Source organism: Rhinolophus sinicus, linkage group LG03, assembly GCF_036562045.2.
Source record: "Rhinolophus sinicus isolate RSC01 linkage group LG03, ASM3656204v1, whole genome shotgun sequence".
Taxonomy (NCBI): domain Eukaryota; kingdom Metazoa; phylum Chordata; class Mammalia; order Chiroptera; family Rhinolophidae; genus Rhinolophus; species Rhinolophus sinicus.
Window position 1 is genome coordinate 11,146,956 of NC_133753.1, and position 20,103 is coordinate 11,167,058.

The following is a 20,103-nucleotide window of genomic DNA, read 5'->3' on the forward strand; positions in this document are numbered from 1 at the left end:
GCACAGGCGGAGGCCAGGACCCGCGCGCTCCGCTCCGCACTTGGCGCGGGGCCCTCGCGGCAGACGCACGCATGCAGGGAGGTGCCACGTGCTGGGGCCCCGAGCGCGCAGAGGCCGCGCTCGCCGTAGGCGCGCGGCGGCGAACCCCCGTGCGGGCAGCGGGGACCCAGCGCGCGGACGCCCCCTCTCACGCACGTGCGGACCGCCCCGCTCTCTCCAGGCACCCTGCGCAGCCCAGACCGCGCCGCGTCTCCAGGGCCCGGCACCGCGAGGCGGCGCGCAGGCAGCCTAGGGCTGCCGGTTGGGGGCGGGGCCGCCGCCCGCATTGTTCCTCCCCGAGCGGCTGGCCCTCCCCTTACCCAGCCCCGGGCGGGGCGCGGGGCCGCCGAAGCCGCGGAACGTGGGCTCGCGCCCCGCCTTTGTCTCCCGGGCGCGAGCCGCCGTAGCCCCGCGCCGGCCGATCGTTGCCAGAGCCGCTTTGTGCCGCGGCGCGGCGGACGGGTAACGTGGGGCGCTAGCCGGCGGGCGCAGCCTCAGCATGGACCTGACTGTCTCGGAGCTCATGGAGCTCTTCCTGCAGAGCCCGCTGGTGACTTGGGTGAGTGCTCCCGGCTCCCCGCCCCATTGTTGGTGCACCGGCTCCTCTCCCGCCCGCCTGCGGTCTTCGCAGACCCGACCTGTCCGGGCCCCGGGTAGTCCCGGGACGCGGGGACTCAGCAGGTGTTCCCGGCCGGGGCCCGCGCCCCGGGGTCCGAAGGCGTTTTCAACTCGGGAGCCGGCGCTCCGGGTGCAGGATCCCCCGGCGCTTCCGGCCAGTCCAGGGGCTGAGCGGGTACACCTGTTCCCGCGCGGGCGCTGAGCTGGCTGCCCCGGGGCAGACCGGGTCGGAGTGGTCACCCCGGCCCCTGTGGCTTAACCAATCGGGAAAAGGACCCACTGCTCCAAAATATCCGCGTGTAGTTTTTGAACCCCTGAGACCAGCGGGTAGATGTCGGTGACGGGTGGGGGGGGGGGGGTCCGAGGAGGAACGTGTACAGGATGGAGTGGACGCAGTGATTTCTAATGGATTTGACACATGAGAAATTTATTGAACAGTCCATTTTATTTTATGTTCCCGCTCTGGGACGTTGGGCAAAAGTGGCGAGGAAGTTTTCCTCCTGCTGTCTCGCGTCTGTTGCCTGGTGCAGGGAGGGGGGAGAGGCCCTGGAGAAGGGCGGGCTTGGTGCCTGCTGAAGCATGGGTGGGCGTTGGGTGATCCCCTCTGCCCACACGGGCTCTGCCGGCCTTTGCCCTGGAGCGCTTTAGTATGTGCGTGTGGGGTTGACTTTTCCTGCCTTTCTCTCCGCGTCCCACTCCGCACAGGTGAAAACTTTGGGCCCGTTCGGAAGCGGCAACCAGGACAACCTGACTATGTACATGGATTTAGTGGATGGCATCTTTTTGAACCAAATCATGCTGCAAATGTAAGTTATACTCACGGAGGAAGGGAAAAGAAATGATGCTTCAGAAATGTTAAGTTTGTAGAAATGGATCGCGAGGTTCAACGGGAGGGTTCTTTGCACGCGGGGCTACTGTTATCTCAGTATTAAGTGCCTTTTCGCTGCCATTTGTTGGGGTATGAAGAACTCCAGGACAGCGAGTTGGCAGCGTGTTTGATGAAGGACATTTGGAATTGCATGTCATCCACATGGTGTAGGTAGTACAATTCAGAGTCAGGTACATAATTGTGGTTTAAACAATGAAATTTAAAAAAAAAAACAACCTCTTTGGGGGCAAGGAACTGTAAGGAACAGTGTCGGGTTACAGGAAGTGTCGGGTGGGTCGGAGGCATCCTGAGTGACTATAAAGTTTCTCTTTAGGTTAGGACGCCTGTGTTTCTGAGCTCCCTTTCATTTCATCTTCCATTTTCAGCTGCCCCATGGCAACTACAATTGGTTAAGTCGCTTCTCATGAACTGGATTTAAAGTCACCGCGTTAGGAGTGGCACAGGGAGTCAGAAGGCTGGGGTACTGTTTGTTTTGGAGCATGCAGCCTAAACAGGGTACGGTGGAAGTTACACTTGCTAGCATGTATGTCTGACCACATCCTTTCCTGTTGCTGTATTCTGCAGAGCCTGTCTGCCTGATTGACAGCTTGCCACATATAGGTGTTGGCTCCTAGGGCTGCGTTCTGTTCTTAACTCAAACTGCAAGGGACATCTTGGCACTGCCTGTCGGTATGATTCACAGGCACTCGAGGCATAATAAAACTTCCTGATGTTCTCTGTGGATCATCCCCTTTTGCTCACCTACTCACCTGCAGTGAAGCCAGTTGTCACAGTTGAGTATAAACCCTTTGTGGCCCACGAAGGAACGGTTAGCTATGGCATATTCCGCAAGTGATTTAAATAGATTTACCTAAAAAAGGGCTGTTTTAAAAAATTTCCCAAGAACATTGCTGTTTTTGTTTTAATAAGTCATTTGCTGTCACGGTGTGAGAGAGACATTTCAATCGTAATGATTTTTTTTTTTTTTTAAAGCACTACTGTTGTCACCAATCCTGTGTTTGATTAGGTTCTAAAAAGGCACATCTGTTGTCAACTTTGGCAGCACTTCTCCAAGAACTGTGAGGAAAGTGAGTTTTCCTGGGGCAGTCTCATGGCATAGTCAAGTTCTGGCAGCTCCCCCCGCCCCACTCTGTTTTGACCCTGAAAATTACTGGGTTCCATTGGTGCGGCCACCAGTGGAACTTCAACCTGTCCTTACCCAAGCCCAAGACTGTTTAATTAAAAATACCAGCAGTATCCCCAGCCTTTTCATTCAGCTTTTACACCCGGGCAGAGGGGAGAACAAAAGCCCTGGGACTTTCTCTTTCTTCCCTGACCTTTGGAATTCCTCAAGCGTTTACCACTTGCTTGTAAATCAGGAAAGCCTGTTGGACGTTCCTTTGAGAAATGCCAGCTCATCACTTGTTCACACTTGGCCCGTGGCTAAATTCAGTTGGAAGGGCTTCTCCTCACCCCTTGACAACTTCTAATGTTGTTTTCTCCTCTGTGATATGCCAAAGTATTCGTTCTGGAAGTGGGACCTGATAAGTTTGCAGATCTTAAGGTGTCAAGCAGTGCTTCTGGGTTCTTCTGCCCAAATGAGGCACAGAGAAAGGACAACGGGTAAGCTGTTTGGGTGGCTTCCCAGAAGGAGGAAATCAAAGAGAGAGTGGCACCAGCAACACATAGTTTACTGATTGGGTGATCAGAATAACCCTGCTCCTGGTGACAGAAATGAGAACGTTGTTTACCTCTGGAAGTAGGAGGGAATTTACTGGAAAAGGGGAGACAGGAGAACTTCTGGGGGTGGTACAAATGTTCTGCATATTGATGGGAATATGTTTCATTTTTCAAAACATCAAGCTGTAACTTAAGATATGTGCATTTTACTCTGTGTAAAAACTCCCTTGATTAAAAAGAAAAAAAAGAATCCAGCCCTGGTGTGGACAGCCTAGATAAGCCTGCCTGGGTTTGAACTGTGTGATGCCGGGCACATCACTCATCACTTTGGTTTCCTCAACTATAAAATGGAAAGTCAAGTACCTCCCTTAAGAGATGGTTGTGAGGATGCAATGAGACGATGTGTTAGCATTTAGCACAGTGCCTGCCACTTAAAAGGTGTTAGTGTCAATTACTTATCTATATACTGTCTTAATCCAGAAGGGACTTGAGGCACCTCACAAAACTTCTTATTTTTTTCAGTCTCTCTTTCTCTCGCATTCTTAGCCTCCTAGATTACTGCCTAATTCTTAGCCTTAGCCCTCTTTCCATGGGCTCTAAGGCAAAACTGGACTCGGGAACCCATGTCCGAGCCCCACGTCTGACACTATACTTAATTAAGCTAAGCCTCTGTTTTCACTTCTGCCAAATGGAGAAATGTCAGGCTAACTAGTAGGTAAGTGATAAAGCTCTTCTGCTTTATTTCCCAGGCTAGTAGCTCTGACTTTGAGTTATTCAGCTCTTTTGATAAATTCTCCCCAAGTTGGTAAGACCTGAGAAAGTGACCGAAAGGAGTATGCTACCTGGGTTGCTGCAGCTCAGATAAGAGGCATGTCACCTAACACTTCAGAGCCATATGGAGGCTGGCTAGGGGTCACGTGACTGCACCTGGGCATTGTCTCTGGCAACTGAAGAAGGCTGCGGTCCGTCGTAGTCCCTTGGCCCTGGCCTCCCGGTGACATCAGTGCCTGAGAGCAGGAAAGCCCTGTGAGCTCAGCTTTCAGGGGAGGCCCAGGTCTAGGAGAATTCCTGAATGAAAGTCCGGCATTGAGTGGCATGGGAAAACTTGCTGAATAGCTCCTCTGTACGTGCAGTCTCTGGGTACCTCTTGGTACCCAAGGGAAAACAAGGTGTCTGATCCACTTTGGACACATTTTTCACTATCTTACAGGACAATTATTTAAGAGCTTTGACTCTAGCATCAGGCAGACAAGTTCAAATTCCCTCTCTGCCGCTTGCTAGCTCTGGTACTTTGTGCAAATTACTTCAACTCTCTACGCCTCAGTTTCCTGATCTGTAATAAGGGGATAGTATTTTATAGATTTGGGGGGGATTAAAAAATTATGCAAGTGGAAAATGCCCCCGAAATGTCAGTCTTCGTCCTTGTCAGAGGGAGGCCCAGAGCTGGGTTCCCATGTGTGCAGCTGCGTGCGTGCGCTGGTGTGCGTGTACGTACGAGAGCGGACCCCTGATTTGACCCAGATCAGACACCGAGGCTCTTGTTGGATTTCCCGCAGGAGGGGAGGTGGGGGTCACGCAGTGCTAGGCGGAGTGGGGCAAGGCCTCCCTTTACCATAGTTGAGTTTTGATTTGATTCCTAATAACCTGTCTCTACCCTGAGAGCCTTAGTAAAAGGAAGGCGTCCTAAGGATGATGATACGTCGTCTAATTACACACATAGGAAATAGCGAGGCTCTTTTGGAGTGTCGTTTCCATTGGCTGTTACTCCTCAGAACTGGTGAGAACAAAAGCAGAGATGATCAGAGGTTTCCCTGCTGTTGCCTGATGGACAGACACCCAGGCTGCGACCCTGGGAGCATGCAGTCCCTTTCAGGTGCAGTGGCCGTCCACTCGTGTGCCGGGCGCTCTGGCTCCTGGCACGCCTGGGGTGTTCCCATCTGACTTAAGTGAAAGCTGGGACTACAGTAACACCAAAACAGAAAAAGCCCTGCATGTTGTCTAGGTTCTGCTATTTTAAGAAGCACATTTGTCACTTTATGAAATTGCTTATCATATCTTAAGGTATCTATAGTCAAGGGAGGAAAATTGCACCTTTAAGATAAACTATTTTGTAATGCTAGGTACACTCCTGCAGCTCAAAACGCCTCGGGGGTTTAAATTCTGAATGCCGCCTCTACTCCTAAATTAATTTCCACTGAACTGCTAACCTTTATTTTCTCAGTAATAAATGGCTCCAAGAGAGACATGTAATGTGTAGGTGGCTTGGCCAGACTCCACTGCTGTGTGAGGACAATAAGAAATGTCTGTCACATGACAATTAAAAAGAGGTCCTCTGGTTGCCCCAAGGTACCCACGCAACCATTTCAGGGGATACAGGATGATTGAATAAAATCCATGACTGAGCCCTGCATGTAATGTGTAAAGGGGTTTACACACAGTGCCCTGTGGGGACTCCTAGTGTACCTATCAAATATTTACTTACTGGTTGAATTTTAAATAGCTATTTTAAATAGCTTGTATTTTGTTGCTGGTTTTTGTTTTTTTTTTTAATTTTTCCAGTGTACATTTGGAATGATTTCTATTTGTAGATTTTTTTTTTCTATTTGTCAATTTTGTATTAATTATTGATTTCGATTGAGTGGAATGGCATTGAGATCGATTTCCTTCATGCCCAAACTCCCCTTCCTGTGCTGCTCATTATCGAGGGGCGTGTTGCCCAGGAAGGAAGGAGAGGCCTGCCTCTCTTCCATCATGCCAGCCCCCAGGAGGCTCAGTGCCCTTATCACAGGGCTCGGATGACAGATGAAACCGTGAAGACAGCCCTCATTTGAATTAGACATCCTTCCCAGTGTCTTGGGACAGTAACATGGGGGGAGGGCTTTGTTATGAAAAGCAGAGTGTGGTCCTTAGAGAAGTGGCAGCTAAATCTGTTCTAGCGAGTCTGTTCTCTGCAGATAGGAAACCTTTTTTGATACTGAAAATTTTGAGAAATGTCCTGTACATGTAGAGATGAGTGAAATTGTAAGTCACTTGTGTCAGATTTCTCGTTTCATCACAACCAGACCTGACTTTTGCCTGAGACGGGAAAATAAACGACACTTGGGGGGTTTCCCACATGCATTATTTGTGTCTTTATTCTTAGCATTTCTCGTAGGTTGCGTTGTCATCCACATAGTGTCACAGGCTGATAATGTTGGTTTTTCAAGATAGAATTGTGTTCCTGGAATGTAAATCCACAGGCAGGCCCAGTCCAAGAGCAATGCAGGTGACGGAGGAGGGGAAGCCACGCAAAATGGAACATTAATGAGTTTTTATTGATTTAAATCAGAAAATGTACCATTTCCCCCCCTTTTCTGTCTTTTCCTTTTTTGGGGGGAATACTTAAGTTTTAATGCCAACACGTGAAGTGAACATTTGGGGTGGCCTAATTTTACTGTCTCTTCATAGTTCACACATTTTGGTTTGTTCAGCTTTTCATCCTTTTAATCTTGAAGTATATTTTGGGGTAGTTTGTTGATTTTTGTACAGTGTAACCTTTTGGGTCTGCATTGACATTTCGTGGTGGTTTACGGGTGCGGCTAACTGGGGATGGGAATGACGCTGATTAAGGGTCTGTGGTGCGTTGGGTGCTTGGTGGGGGGCAGGAGGGTGACGTGGGGCGTCTGACGCCCACCACTCGGGCGGGCGGTGGCAGAATTAGGATGTGACTCGAGCCACACTCGTCACAGCGCCACATTAACCTAGGCTTGGAGAGGACGAAAGGCACTTGATTGGGAGACGCCATTTCCCTTCTTGTGTTTCTTCCCCTAGAGACCCCAGGCCTACAAATCAACGCATCAACAAGCACGTGAACAACGACGTGAACCTGCGCATCCAGAACCTGACCATCCTGGTGAGGAACATTAAGACCTACTACCAGGTAAGGGCAGCTCCCCGTTCCCTGGCGCTTTGCTGTGTGCCTGGCCCTGTCGTCATGCGAACGGCCTCCCCGCAGGAAACCAAGAGGAAATGGTGTTCGTGGGCAGGCGTCTGCTCGATGACGGCTTGATGCAAGTGTGTTTCCCTTGCATCCTTTTGTGTGTGTTTTTTTGGCATTGTGAGAAGGCTCAGTTATTGGGTCGCTTTACTTTGTCCGGCGAATCACAACCGCGGCCCGAAAGCACGCAGTTGAATGGAGAGTGGCTGGAATGGACTGGGGGTGGGGACGGGACCTTAAAATGGCTCCCGTCTGCAGCTCAGTGAGTCTTTGTGCGAGAGCAATTCAAAAGGCTCAGGGAGCTAAGGGACCACAGAAGGGTTATGTTGGACTAAGGGTGTAATTGATGAGCCCCCAGGTTGCAGACAGGAGTACCGGGTTCACGGTGTAGAGTCCACTTGTCAGGCACTCACCGTATCGTGTTAGCAGACAGTCCCTGGGTCGGGAAGGGGAGCCTGATGGGGGAGGGCTGTTACAGTCCCCGTCCCAGCCTGGGAAGGCCGGGTGGGCATCTTTGATCACATTCATGACCTTTATATGGCCAGCGTTGCTACATATGGACGTAAACTGCCCAGCAGAGCCCTGGTTTGCAAACTTTTTCTCAGCAGTGAAATGTTCCCCCCATGTGATTTTTCTTGAGATCCCAGGTGAAGCCCTTTGACTGATTGACTTGGGAGTTGGGGGACCCTAATGCCCTCTGCTCTGCCCCGTCCTCCCCTTCCAGGGCATCTGTGTGGGTTCCCAGGACTGCAGGGAACGTGGTGTGAGAACCACTGCTAAAGAGCAAGTCCTTCCCCGATTCATGCCGGGCTTTCACTGCGACCTGGGCTATCTTTGCCTCTGAGACCTGGTCCTAGCACTCAGCTTTCTGGGCTGCAACTTAGTCTTGGTTTGGGGTTTGGGAGCAAATCCTCTCTGCCCTCGTGCAGTGATTGCTGGTTCTGAGGTCAGGTCAGGGCCCGCTGGCTAAGGCCCGAGGGGGATTTGGGCTGTGGGGTGGGGGTCAGGGTCGGGGGCCCAGGTCTTGCCGAGGCCTGTGGTGGCTGCCGGAGCCCTTGCTTCTGACTCAACTTCAGTTTGAAAAAGGATGGAAGAGAGAGGGAGTGGACAGTGTCCTGCGTTTTCTGAGATGATTGTTTCCAACCTCCTCTCATTGGGGTCGGGATGCAGGAGGGGGCTTGGGGTGCTCGATGCTTTGCCCGAGTTGCCACTTCAGCAAGCCACCTGTGCGCATTGCAGGGGCGGTTGGTAGCACAGCACTGTGGGTTCCCTTAGAGCCCCTAGAGGCTCACAGCCAGCCCCCTCCTTTTTGTTACACCAGTGGGCTGAGGAGGGGCCGGGGCTCAGGGAGAGGTCTGGGAGAGCTGGATTTGCGGGGCTAGCGTGTTCGTTTCCTTGTCGGAGGGGAGCCACGCTCAGGGGAGGGCGTGCTGTAGGCACACTCAGCTAATTCTTGTCTGTGACGGCTGCAGGCTCCCAGGAAGCTGGGCAACGGCTATGGTGCTGCCATTGAACTTGGGTCTGGGTGTGGCAGGAGCTGTCTGGTGGCTGTGCTGGCTCTTGATGCCTATCTGTCGGCACCATTTGTGGTAAGCAGGTGCTGTTGATGCAGTGTGCTAAGTGCCAGGGGACGCAGATGTTACTTCCAGTTCAAGAGACAGGACCCCTAACTCAGGCTGCGTGGCGGGGAGTTGGGGGAGGTGACAACTGAGAGAACTTTTCGTGGGCAGTGGAGTTTCCAAGTTTGGAGGTTTGTGGGAAGGAGAGGAGGGGAGATGGTGATGAGGTGGGGGAAGGCGTGGAGGCACGAGACAGTCCTGTCCCCCAGTTGCTTGGCTGAAGGCCTGTTCCATCCAAATTTCAGATGAATCAAAACCAGAGAGGAGGTCAACATGAGAGATACAGAAATTCAGGCTTCAAACCAGGCTTGCAAGGCTGGGTAGAGCCAGCGGCGATCCCTGTCCACAGAGGCGTGTCCCACTTCAGGTGTGGCTGGGAGAGGTGGCAGTAGCCCCTCCCTGACGGCGCTGTGAAGGCCTCAGGTGGAGCTGAGGTTTCGGAAGCTGTCCGTTAGCAGCTTGGAGCAGTCGGGCTCTTGTGCAAGCTGTTTGGCCATGCAGACGCCTTCCTCTCGTCTTCCTGGCTGAGCAGGCCGCACGCAGGTGGCAACCGGCAGCTCTGCTGGTGCAGGTCTGGGCCGGCCAAAGGGGCCCGCCACCCACCTGACTCTGTGTCAGTGTGGAGGCAGGTTGCTACTTTGGGGGGCACTGTGTAAAGTTCTAGAAGATGGGGGCCGTCAGAGGAAGGAAAAGATGGCCCTTCCATTCTCAGGGTCCAGAAAAACTCTCAGGTGGAAAGCGAGCCCCTGGGTCCTGGCTCGCTTTCTGCAGTGTTCGCTCTCTGATGGCAGGGCTGCTGTGCCCGGCCAGCCCAGAGTAAATGTTTGCTGAAAGCACTTGCCAACGGCCGCAGGGCCGTCCCTTCCCTTAGTCCTGCTCACGCAGAAAGCTGGCAGGACACTTGCCTCTTGGGTTGACACAGGTTAGGTGTGGGCAGTGGTGTGCTGTGTATTTTTCCCTTCCGGTTTATTGTAAAATAAAGTTAAGTTCTGGTCATATAAGTACTATGTACTTTTTATAAACAGCTTGGAAAATAAACAAGTAGCAAGAGAAAAAGAACCACCCACAATCCCACCACCCCAAGACAATCACTATGAACGTTTTTAGTGTTTCCTTCCAGTTTTTGCATGAATAGTTTTTGTTTTATCCAGTTGTGGTCGTGCCATATATACAATTGCATATCCTGTCTCTTTCCCCCTCCCTCCTGACATTATAGCATAAACATAATTGGTTATTATTGTAAAGGAACATGCAAGAAAGTTTTCAAAAAGAAGTAGTCCCCCGTGTCCCCTCGCTGTGAGGCTGGGAATGAAGTGAAAGAACGTCGTGCTTACTCTGACTGGGATGGCCACAGAGGGCAGGAGGTCACCCCCAAGGAGACTGGGACTCCCTCTTGCTGGTGGCTTTTCAGTAGTCATGTCAGGGTCCCAGAATGCAGCCCTGGGTCTTGTTTGCCAGGCCACCCTGGCTGTCCTTTTCTGGGGCAGGCACCGGTAGGAAGGAGGGAGCCCTCTCTTGAAGAGCATGGGCTTGTTTCACAGGGAAGCTCCAGTTTTGCCTCTAAAAGATCTGTGCAGACAAAGGATCCTTGACCTTTTTCCGAGGAGAGAAGACAGGTGTTGGGTGAAAACCAGCGTGACCAGGTTCAGTCTGAGCACTGGTGTCTCAGCCAGGCTGTCAGCGTCTTCCTGACCTGGGGCTTGTTCTCGCTTAGCGTTGGGGCCGGGAATCATCCGCGTCTTCAGAAGTTCCCCCAGGTGTTTGAGTCTGACCAGCCTTCCCACAGCAGTGGGAATCAGTGGTCTAGAGCGCTGGTTCTCCAAGTGTGGGCCCAGAGCAGTAGTTGCAGCGTCACCTGGGAGCCTGTTAGAAATGCAGGTCGTCAGGCCCCTCCCAAGACCTGCTGTGGAGGTCCTGCGGTCTGTCTTAATAAGCCCTGCAGGGGATGCTCATTCCCTCAGGTGGGAATTGGGTTAGAGAGTTTCTAGTGACATCTAGAAGAGGCACCTTCAGCCAGGTCTGCTGGGGCAGAGAGAGCACAGCTCGCACCAGGTGACCCCTCTCCATCCCGCACAAGGGACATACATATCTCATCTGCCCGGGGACGGGGACGGGAAGGCAGGCTCCTGGCAGCCCTGGGAGGAGAGGGGACTGGAAGGAGCAAGTGGGTTATGGGGAGAGTTTCCGGGAAGGGGCAGAGGAAGGCAGAGATGGACAGGGCCTTGGGGAGAGCGCCTGGGTCAGTCTCGGCATGTTAAAGAGGAAAAGGCTGATTGATCCGTGTGAGGGGTGAGGGTGGGGGGTGGGGCACCAGCTCCAGAACGAGCACCCCCAAACGGGACATCTGCCCAGGCCTGGAGGGAAGACGAGCCTGGACCACAACTGCATGCTGCCTCGAGCCGCCTGGCTGGTCAGCTTCGAGCCCAGGGTCTCATGGTGCTTGTACTCGCTCAACAGCCAAGCTCTTTTTCATCTGAGTTTTTTTTTTTTAACTAATTTTTGGATTTATAGAATGTTTCATTTTTTACATTCAGAGGCTGGAGTTTTTACATTAAACGCACGTTCATTTAGTAGTGGAGCCAGTAGGAAAATAAGGCTAGTATAGCAGAACCCTTCTGTGCAACAAATAGCTGACAGGTGTTTATTCTTCGGGGCTGTGCCTGGCGTCCCACTGCCATTCCCTGCCCCGGACACCTGCAGTCTTGCTCCTTCTCCTGACCAGCTGCTTGTCCCTAGTTGCTGCGGTGTGTCTGGCTTCATGGTGGTGGGCGGCCCTTCACACCACAGCCTGGTGTATTTATTCCCCGTGTCTTGATGGAGATGCAGGTCTCTGTTGTCAAGTTCACGTAACGGACGTCTGTCCTGAAATCGGGGCCCTCAGGTGGGTGTGGGGACCTCCCTGCAGGACTGACTCTGAAATGGGAAATTTGCTGAGTTTCTTCGAGCACCCTTGCACCCCATCTCTGGCCGCAGTGCTCGGGACAGGCTGCTGTCCTTCTCTGGGCCTCCTGAGCTCTCATCTGTCAGGAAGGGGTCAGGCCCCCGAGGTCCTGAAATTCGCAGTTGCCCGATGGCCAGAGGCGACCAAGGTGTAGAGATCAGATCACCTCACGGACGTTTTGTTGAACGAGTTCTCGCTCTTCAGGCTTCATGGTCAGAAGGCCGGGCTGACCCAGACGTTTTTACTTATCTCAGAAGAAGTATTCCGGGGTTGCCTCTTGTTCTGTAGTCTCTTTTTTTCCTTGGTTGTTTTGAAAAATTAAACACACGACAGTACAAATGGTTATAATGCACGCCCATATATCTGTTGTTCAAAACAAATATGAACACATGTGACTATTTTATATTTACTTGAGACCTTTTTTCCTTAAGAAATACAATTTTTCTGACAGAAGTCCCCAGTATGCCTCTACTGAGTCTAATTACCCTTCCCTCCCTTCCTAGAGATAACCCATATCATTAATTGCTGGGTATCCGGCTCACGTTTTTATACTCTTGGGGGGGAGGGTGTGTGTACACACACATTGCTTTGTGCGATATCTTTATATAAAGCTTGCATACATTGCCTGTACCTTTTTCCCACTCAGCCCTGTTTGAGATCCTTCAACCTTCTGTGGCAGTTGTATTAGATAAGCATGGCTGACTGCTAAAAATTAGAATTATCTTTAGAAAAGTGCACGCTCGGTTTGAAAAATGAAAGACTTTTGTCAAAAGTAAGAATAGCAGGAAGTGTACATTTGACATTGTTGGTGGGAACATAGTAACCCACGGAGCTCTGTCTCCTTCGTGTGGTCTGGAGGGTCTCCTTAGGCGGGTGTGACCTAAGGGCTGTGATGGATATGGACAGTATTCAAGAGAATTTCTACTCTGCTCAGGCCGTATCTGCACGTACCCCTGGAATTTGCTTTATGAATAATACATTGTATTGAATTTGCAGAGGAGAAATTCCATGCTCCACTTCTGACTTTACAGGTTAAAGAGTTGGGCCGTGAGATGGATACTCTTGATTTTTGTAGCTTATGTCTACATTCTGAGGAAACTAAAAGTAAGATTTTTGATTGTGAAAATATTTTCTGATTGCCAATTGAGAAATATAAAGGAAATTAAATTCATCCGTTATCTCACCACCTATGGGTACCATTGTTAACATTTTGGTACTTGTGCTTTCCGACCCTTTTCTGACGTGTGTGTGTGTGTGTGTGTGTGTGTGTGTGTGTTTCAAGATGGGGGTCATATCATTCATTGTACTTGTAACCTTCCTTTCCATGGACTGTGTAGTGAGCACTTTGCCGTCATTACGTGCACTTGCGCAACAAGGACTTAGTGTCTACCAGGCATTTCATCGTGTGGCTGGCTGTCCGGCTGTCGCTGGTACTCTTATTTCTGTCTCGGAATAATCAACAATACCACCATGAACATAAATCTTTCAGCAAGTGATTTTATTTCCTTAGGATAAATTCCTAGCATGGCATTCCTGGGCCAAAGGGCACGAATACTTGGAGGACTTTTGCTACTTACTGCTCAAATTGCCTTTTGTACAGGCCTTTTGTTTGTCTTTGCTGGGCTGCCCGTTGGTGCCGTGGTGAGGGTACCTGTTGGAATGCAGGGTTCTGTGTGGCTGTTCAACACTGATTTCTGTGTCTCTGCCGTGTGGGTGAAGGTCTGAGATGACTATACGTCTGGGCAGACTTCCTTGTGTTGGAGAATTGTTGGATGCTGGTCTGGAATCTCCAACAAGACAGCGGCAAGTGATGGTGGCGAGAGGACAGGGCCATGAGGCTGGCTGGTCCAGCCCAGGACCCAGGCCTTCATCAGAGAGGCCCCCTGCTGTACCCCTATCAGCAGTGGGCGCCCTTTGTCGGCCGGGAACTTGACCCAGGAGCTTCCCAGCTTCCCTGTGAATGTCCGCTTTCAGTCTAAAGTTCAAAAGAGAAGTTTCCAGACTCTGTGGGGGAGTGGGCCTGAGGAGGGCAGTGGTCTGCGTGGACCCCCCCTTTACTCTTGCCCTTTTCTCACTTCCCGTCCGCCCATTCTCTCCAGTGTAGTGATGAAATGTGGGAAGAGGAAGCACTGGTGGCCCAGAGAGGTGGGGGTGGCTCCTGAGGATCACCCAGTGCATTTTTTCTTTCTTTCTCTTTCTTAAGGCTGTTCTGCCTGAGATGCTCACATCTGGGGTGGGAGAGAGGCCAGGTAAACCAATCGCTGTAACCCCTGTGTGTGCACAGGACATGGGGACATCACAGGACGCAAGAGGAATTCCGCAGCCCAGGAAGGGCGAAGCTGATGGGGGGCTTTCTAAAGGGGCTCACACTTGACCTGAGTCTTGAAGGATTGGCAAGGAGCTGGACTGGCAGAAAATGGGGTGCATGGGGTGTCCCGGAAGAGGACTAGCACCTGCAAAGCTGTGCAAACATAAAACAGCCTGAGGACTGATGAAGTCACTTTAGAGGAGCTGGAGGTTGGGGTGTCTGTGGGAAGTGGTGATGGCAGAAGCTGGAAAGATGACAAGTTTCCTGGGGGTGGATGCCATGCTCCTGCATTTGCACTCCATCCTGAGCCCTTGGGTGTCCTTGGAGAGCTTTTAAAGGCAAAGTTAAAAAAGAAAACATTGGTGCCCATATGGAGAACGGATTATGTCAGGAGGGAGGGACACAGGAGAGAGGGGACAAGTTCTGAGACTCACATGGGATTTGGGCCACAGGAGGCCGTGGACAGCAGCTTGCTCGGTGCCCCACCTGGAGCCAGCATCTGAGGGGAGGATAAAACACTTCCAGGCTCAGGGAGGCAGAGCTCTGCAGACCTACTTCCCGCCCGCCAGCTTCAGGGCAGGGCCCCAAAGGGGCTGAGTGTGGCGGCTCTGGGTTAGCCAGACAGGGTCCTCAGGAGGGTGGCAGCTTTCAGGGCCACTAGAATTGTTTCCTACGCTGCATGGAAGGGTTTCCTCCTTACCTGTGAGGCTTCCCTGCCCTGTTGGCTGAGGACACCTGGTCATGGATTGCATGGTCCCAAGCCTTTCCAGAGGCAGGTTTTGTTTCTGCAAGACGTGAGACTGCCAGGTGAACTTGGTTTCCTTTTTTCTCTCTCTTTTTTGTTTTTAGAAGAAAAGCTGCCGAGGCATATTGGATGGCAGTCGGGAACTTTGCGACTCCGCTCTGTGCCCCCAGTCAAAAGGTTGAGAGAAAATGACTGACTGCCTGCTGTGAGCCAGCCATTACGCTAGGAGCTTTCTAGCCTCCTCGTTGTGAGGAGGAAATTGCCATCCCAATCTTGCAGAGTAAGAGAGCAAGGCTTATCCAGTGAGATAAGGAAACAGCCCCAGAGAGCTGCAGTGTTCTTGGTCATCAGCTGCTTGGGGCAAGTGCTTTCTAAAAATCAAGCTTTCTATTAGGTTGGTGCAAAAGTAATTGCAATTTAAAAGGTTAAAAAAATCATTGCAAAAACCGCAATCACTTTTGCACCAACCTAATACAGTCAGTCATGTAGGGAAACAGCTTGCTGCTCTCTGTGACTGTCAGCAAGATGGGATGGCCCCGAGGCCTGCTTCTGGAGGGTCTCCTGCTTGCCGTCCCCCCGCCCCCCTTGTTAACCAGATTGCACACCAGCCAAGCCCCAGAGGAAGGGACGGGATTGCTTCAGGCTCCTCTGAAACCAGCACTTCCTGGGTTGGGCGGTGGGTAGGGCCAGGGAGCAGTTGGCCCCAGACTTTACCCTGCACGCCCCCCCAGAGCAGCAGGAAGCAGAGAACTGGGCTAATTACAGAGGCTGGGGAGGGGTGAAAGGTGGGTCTGATGTAATTAGCAGAGCTGGAATTCAGCCAGGCCATGGAGGCTTAAAGCGGGGAGAGGAGAGGGAAAGGGTGTGTGTAGACACAGCCTTTCTGGTCTCTGTGGGCTCCTCCTCCTGTCCTTTGAGTCCAAACCTGGAATTTCCCATCCATCCCCGAGCTGCCACTCTCTCTTGTCTTAATGGAAAGGAAGCAGCTCTTACTTAGCTCCAGAGTCTTACCTTTTGCTCCCAGGGGCCCAGGATGCCACTGAGGTCCCTGTGGGCTGCCACCTCTCTTTGGCCGGTTCTGCACAGACTGAGCCCAAATGCCCAGTACACAGTTGGACCAAAGACCCACTCGAACCTTCACATTTACAAGTCTGGACTTTCTCGTGTTTCTCATACATGTTCTCTCACCATGTATTTACACCTTTTGCTCAAGTTTTCTCTTAATTCGTGGCCATTCATTTAAAAAGCGATGTGCATTGGAGCCCTTCACAGAAGGTTCGTGCTCGGAAGAGAACAGCAGAGCTGTGTCGGGGGTGGGAGGCTGGGCCGGCTCCCCATCATCGGGCAAGAGGTCTGAGTTTGTGCTTCCAGCGGAATATTAGCAAAAACCGTAAAAGCTGGGCTGCTTTGGGAGGGAGCTAATTGGCTTCATTTTCAGTTAGGTCTTGTTCACCGCGTGTTCAGAACTGTGCTCGTGAGTGGCCCAGTGTGTGTCAGTCCAGAACTGTTGGGTGAATGAAGTTAGCGACACGACACGACGTATAGTGCCCTGAACACCCGGCAGGTTGGCGGTGGTAAGAGGTACCAGATCTGCTTGTGACAAAAGGGAGGGAAATGGGTTTCTGAAGCTTTTCACAAGAAACAAAGTCTCTCGTTCGCCATGGGTTTTGGTGTTAAGTGCCAAGATAAGCACGTTTGATGTTATAACTGGTTTGTCAGAGGCAGTCTCGGAAGAACTTGCCCAGGCAGGCTCGGCCCCTCTGTGAAGCCGGCTCCGTGGCTCCCGTCCAAGGCTAAAAACAGTTTTTGGTATTCAACTGTTCTTTTGGAAAGGAGCAGTTTTCCTGCTATTTTGCTGTGGCATTCAGGGCTGTGGTCCTTTACAATATAATTTCAGTCCTGTTTTTGTACCAATGAGGAGAAAGAGAAAGTCCTGAGGACGAGGGAGTGCTTGTCTTACAATGGTGGGTTCGGCCAGAACTACAGGGGTGTTGGGGAGGGAGAAAGGTAGTGAGGCTGCCAGCCGTACGCTGCAGCGGTTCCATTGGTTTGGGACTGGGTTTTAGGAGTTTAAGGGGAGAGGGATGGTGTTCTAAATGTTAGGGTCACTCTCCGTGGGAAGGGATCGGTGCAGTGCAGCTTGGGGTGGGGGAAGCCCCCTGTTGGCTTCCATTAGCTGCCACCCAGGGCCCTGGCGTTGGCTCCCGAGGGGGGAGTCAGGTTTGCTTTCTCAGCCGGGGGAAGAAGCTTAGCCACTGCCCAGTGCCAGTGTGTGAGCTAGCTCTGTGAGCTGGCTTCTGTGGTGTTCTGGAAGGCCAGGAAGGTGAAGCCAGTGGGAGAAGGACAAGAGGAGGTGGGAGGGCAGAAGTAAGGGCCAGCTCCACTGCTTTGTCAAGTTGGGTCATTTTAGTTCTTTCAAGGGTTCTAGAAACTGTGTCACCGTTACTGGCAAGGCGACTTCCAGTGCATCAGATAACTTCATCTGTAGAGTATGGGTCATACCACAGTGCAGGTTATGAGGCTCAGATGAAGTAACACCGAGTTTCTCGAGTCAGTGAAGCCCCGCAGCGATAGCTCGCGTTTGCAGGCTGGGTCTGCAGGGGCTGTTCCATTTGTTCTGCATTCTGCAGATGGAGGGGCCAAGTCACTTGTGCCGATGGAGGACTTGGGAGACACAAGTCCAAGTACAAACAGAGAGTGAGAAAAGCAACCCCCAGCTCTGTGTACAGAGGCAGAGGTAGAGGCGTGGACTCCTTGGATCTCAGCACTCAGAGTGTGGCCTTGGGTAACTTCAGCTCCGACAGTAGCGCCTCCCTCAAGAATTGTAGGGAGGACTGAGTGGAGCCTGTACGCGTACCATGCTGATGGTGAGGGTCAGATGCCCTCCAGTCTAACAGAGGGGTCGTGGGCAGACCCTTCACTCTGGGCCATGCTTCGTTCATCTATTGGTGAGCAGGTGGAACTTCCAAGCGTTCCACTCTCCGAGTTGTTTGGATTAGTCCAGCACACATGCACATGTGTGCTTGACTTCCGCCCGACACGTGTTGCTCCTGTGTGAGCTTTTGTTGTAAGCTTGCTGTGTGCTTTCTGTGTACTGAACATCTTAGATGTAGTGTCTCTTGGCTGCCTTTCTCTGCCACCAGTAATGAAACTCCTTAGAAACAGGCACTGCGTCTTTGGGTTTGTCTCTCACCATCTCCTGTCAGCATATGTTAGTGACAAGATACAGAACAATAAAAGCCACGACTCATTGGAGTAAGTAATTCAGAGACTGAGTCATTATATTCAGAAAACACAATATTGTACTGGGCCTGGGCCCGGATCCTATCTCTAGGCTAACCCTGCAAAGGTCCCTGACCTGTTGTCCTTTCTAGACTGTTAAATAATTGGAGCACAAGGCCCTGCTGTATTCATTCTGTGTCCCTTGAGTACCTGACACATATCAGGTACTACTCAGTACCTGACTATTCAGGGGATCAGTGGGGACAAACCAGGACGGAGATGCAGTGTGTGTGTGTGTGTGGGGGGGGTGCTGGAGCATGAATCCCACTCTTAGAGGGTCCCCTGCTGCCTTCACACCAACCTGCAGGCTTTTCATGTGGTGTTTGCTTTGTTGATGGAGATGCCATATGTCAGGTACTGAGGCTCAGGCCCTGGGGGGTGGAAATTAAATTGATTGTTTTCAATGTTGTCTACAGCGTGGCTCTCTTGAGCTTTCCAGTGTTTAGGCTTAAGGACTTTAAAAATAAATGTCTCCTTTCCAAACCACCATAACTAAACAGGCTCATTCTCCTGTTCTGGTGGCCAGGCAGAAGAGTTCACGTCCCTTTAAATCAGGGGTGTCCAAACTGCGGCCCATGATCCATTGTTAATTGGCCTGCAGCAAATCCCAAAAACATATTTAGTTTACTTAAATAAACCAGGTGAGGCAATACGTACTTCACCTCGAGTGAGTGGCCCGGCTGTTTGTGTATTTGACCACATATGGCCCTTGGTGAAAAACGCTGAAAAAAGTTTGGACGCTCCTGCTTTAAATGGTAGAATTGTGGCTACTTAGGCGTCAGAAACCTGACGCAGTTTTGGCACTTTTTGTGCTAAGTGGGTCTTCCTTCTGTTCCCCTTGTTGGGGTGAGAATTTGTGACATTCGAATTTTATAGAGTAGAGCTTACAAAATTGGATTTTCCTTATGGAAATGGACTAAGTCGCAGCTGGGGATGTCCTAAGCTAGAGATGGCCAAAGGAAGAAAGGCTGCGGGTTTCCAAGAACTCCGGGCTCCTCTTTAGCCGCCTGGGGGGTAATTGAAACAGCTTGTCCCCACTTTGAGAGGAAAGCAAATGAGGATGGTGTGTGGGTCACCTGGGAGGACAAAGGTGCTTAGACCGGTCCTGCTTCTCTCTTCATCACCTCCATGGACCTGGCTTCTTCCTTTGGGAGGTGAACACTCAGCCGGCCTCTACCAAGTCTGCCCCTTTCCCGACTCCCCAAGGGCCTCCGGGCATTGCCGTCCTGTCCGTCCTGCAAACCAGGGCTCCTCATTTTCTCTGCATAAGTCGGACTGGGGCAAGCGGCCAGGCCTGACCCCTCCAACCTGGTTCCTTTGTCAGATGGGGATGATAACTGGACTCAACTCCCTGGGTTGTGACGGTTCAGAGAGAGACAAAGTGTGCGAGTGAAGCGCTTAGCGTGGTGCTCACTGCAGAGCTGGAGTCTGTGAGCACGGACTGTTCCCGTTGCCAGAGACGGTACCGTCTTTGCGCCCTCTCTTTCCACTCATGCATCTTGCCGTGGCACTTTCTCCTGCCTGCAGCCCCTTCCCTTGTCTGCTTCTGTGAAGCCCGTGCAGTCGCTCTGAACCTGAGTTTAATTATTTTTATTACCACCATCATCACATCTTGCAGCCCTCCCCTGCTTTCTCTGTGTCCCACACCAGTTTGCAGGCTTCTCGGGGCAGAACTCCCGTGGGCTGTCTTTGCCCCCAGGGTCCAGTAGCACAGTAATTGCTGGCCGAATGGCTGCCCGTATAATACTTGCCATTACTTTGCCTGCATTCCGCTGCTGTGGTCCCACGAACTGCGTCTAAAAGAAGCCACTCAACTGGCTGGACCGTGCCTCCCGGCCCAGGAGCCTGGGACCAGGCTGAGAACTCCCCATGGCAGGTTTATGTGACGGGCTGCCCTCTAAGATGTCCCTCCTTTGATGCATCACCTGTATTGAAACTCTGGGTCTTTATTGACCCTGGGGTTCAAAAGGTGGGGTACATTGATTTCTAAAGGCAAAGCCACTTTGACAAGCCTTTTAATCTCGTCC

At 51.6% G+C, this 20,103-nt stretch overlaps 1 protein-coding gene across 2 annotated transcripts in view; it reads left to right on the forward strand.

Annotated features, from left to right (window-relative positions):
- The first annotated feature begins 357 nt into the window (after nt 1–357).
- CCDC88C (coiled-coil domain containing 88C) overlaps nt 358–20,103 on the forward strand; it is a 116,849-nt gene continuing 97,103 nt past the window's right edge. Inside the window, exons 1-3 of one of the 2 annotated variants that reach the window (XM_019745153.2) lie at nt 358–598; nt 1,363–1,463; nt 7,016–7,124. In XM_019745153.2, the coding sequence (XP_019600712.2) occupies nt 539–598; nt 1,363–1,463; nt 7,016–7,124 (270 nt within the window). In that variant the 5' untranslated portion in view covers nt 358–538. Of the gene's footprint in view, nt 599–1,362; nt 1,464–1,911; nt 2,042–7,015; nt 7,125–20,103 lie in introns of those variants that run through there. The other variant, XM_019745172.2, reaches the window with a different exon arrangement.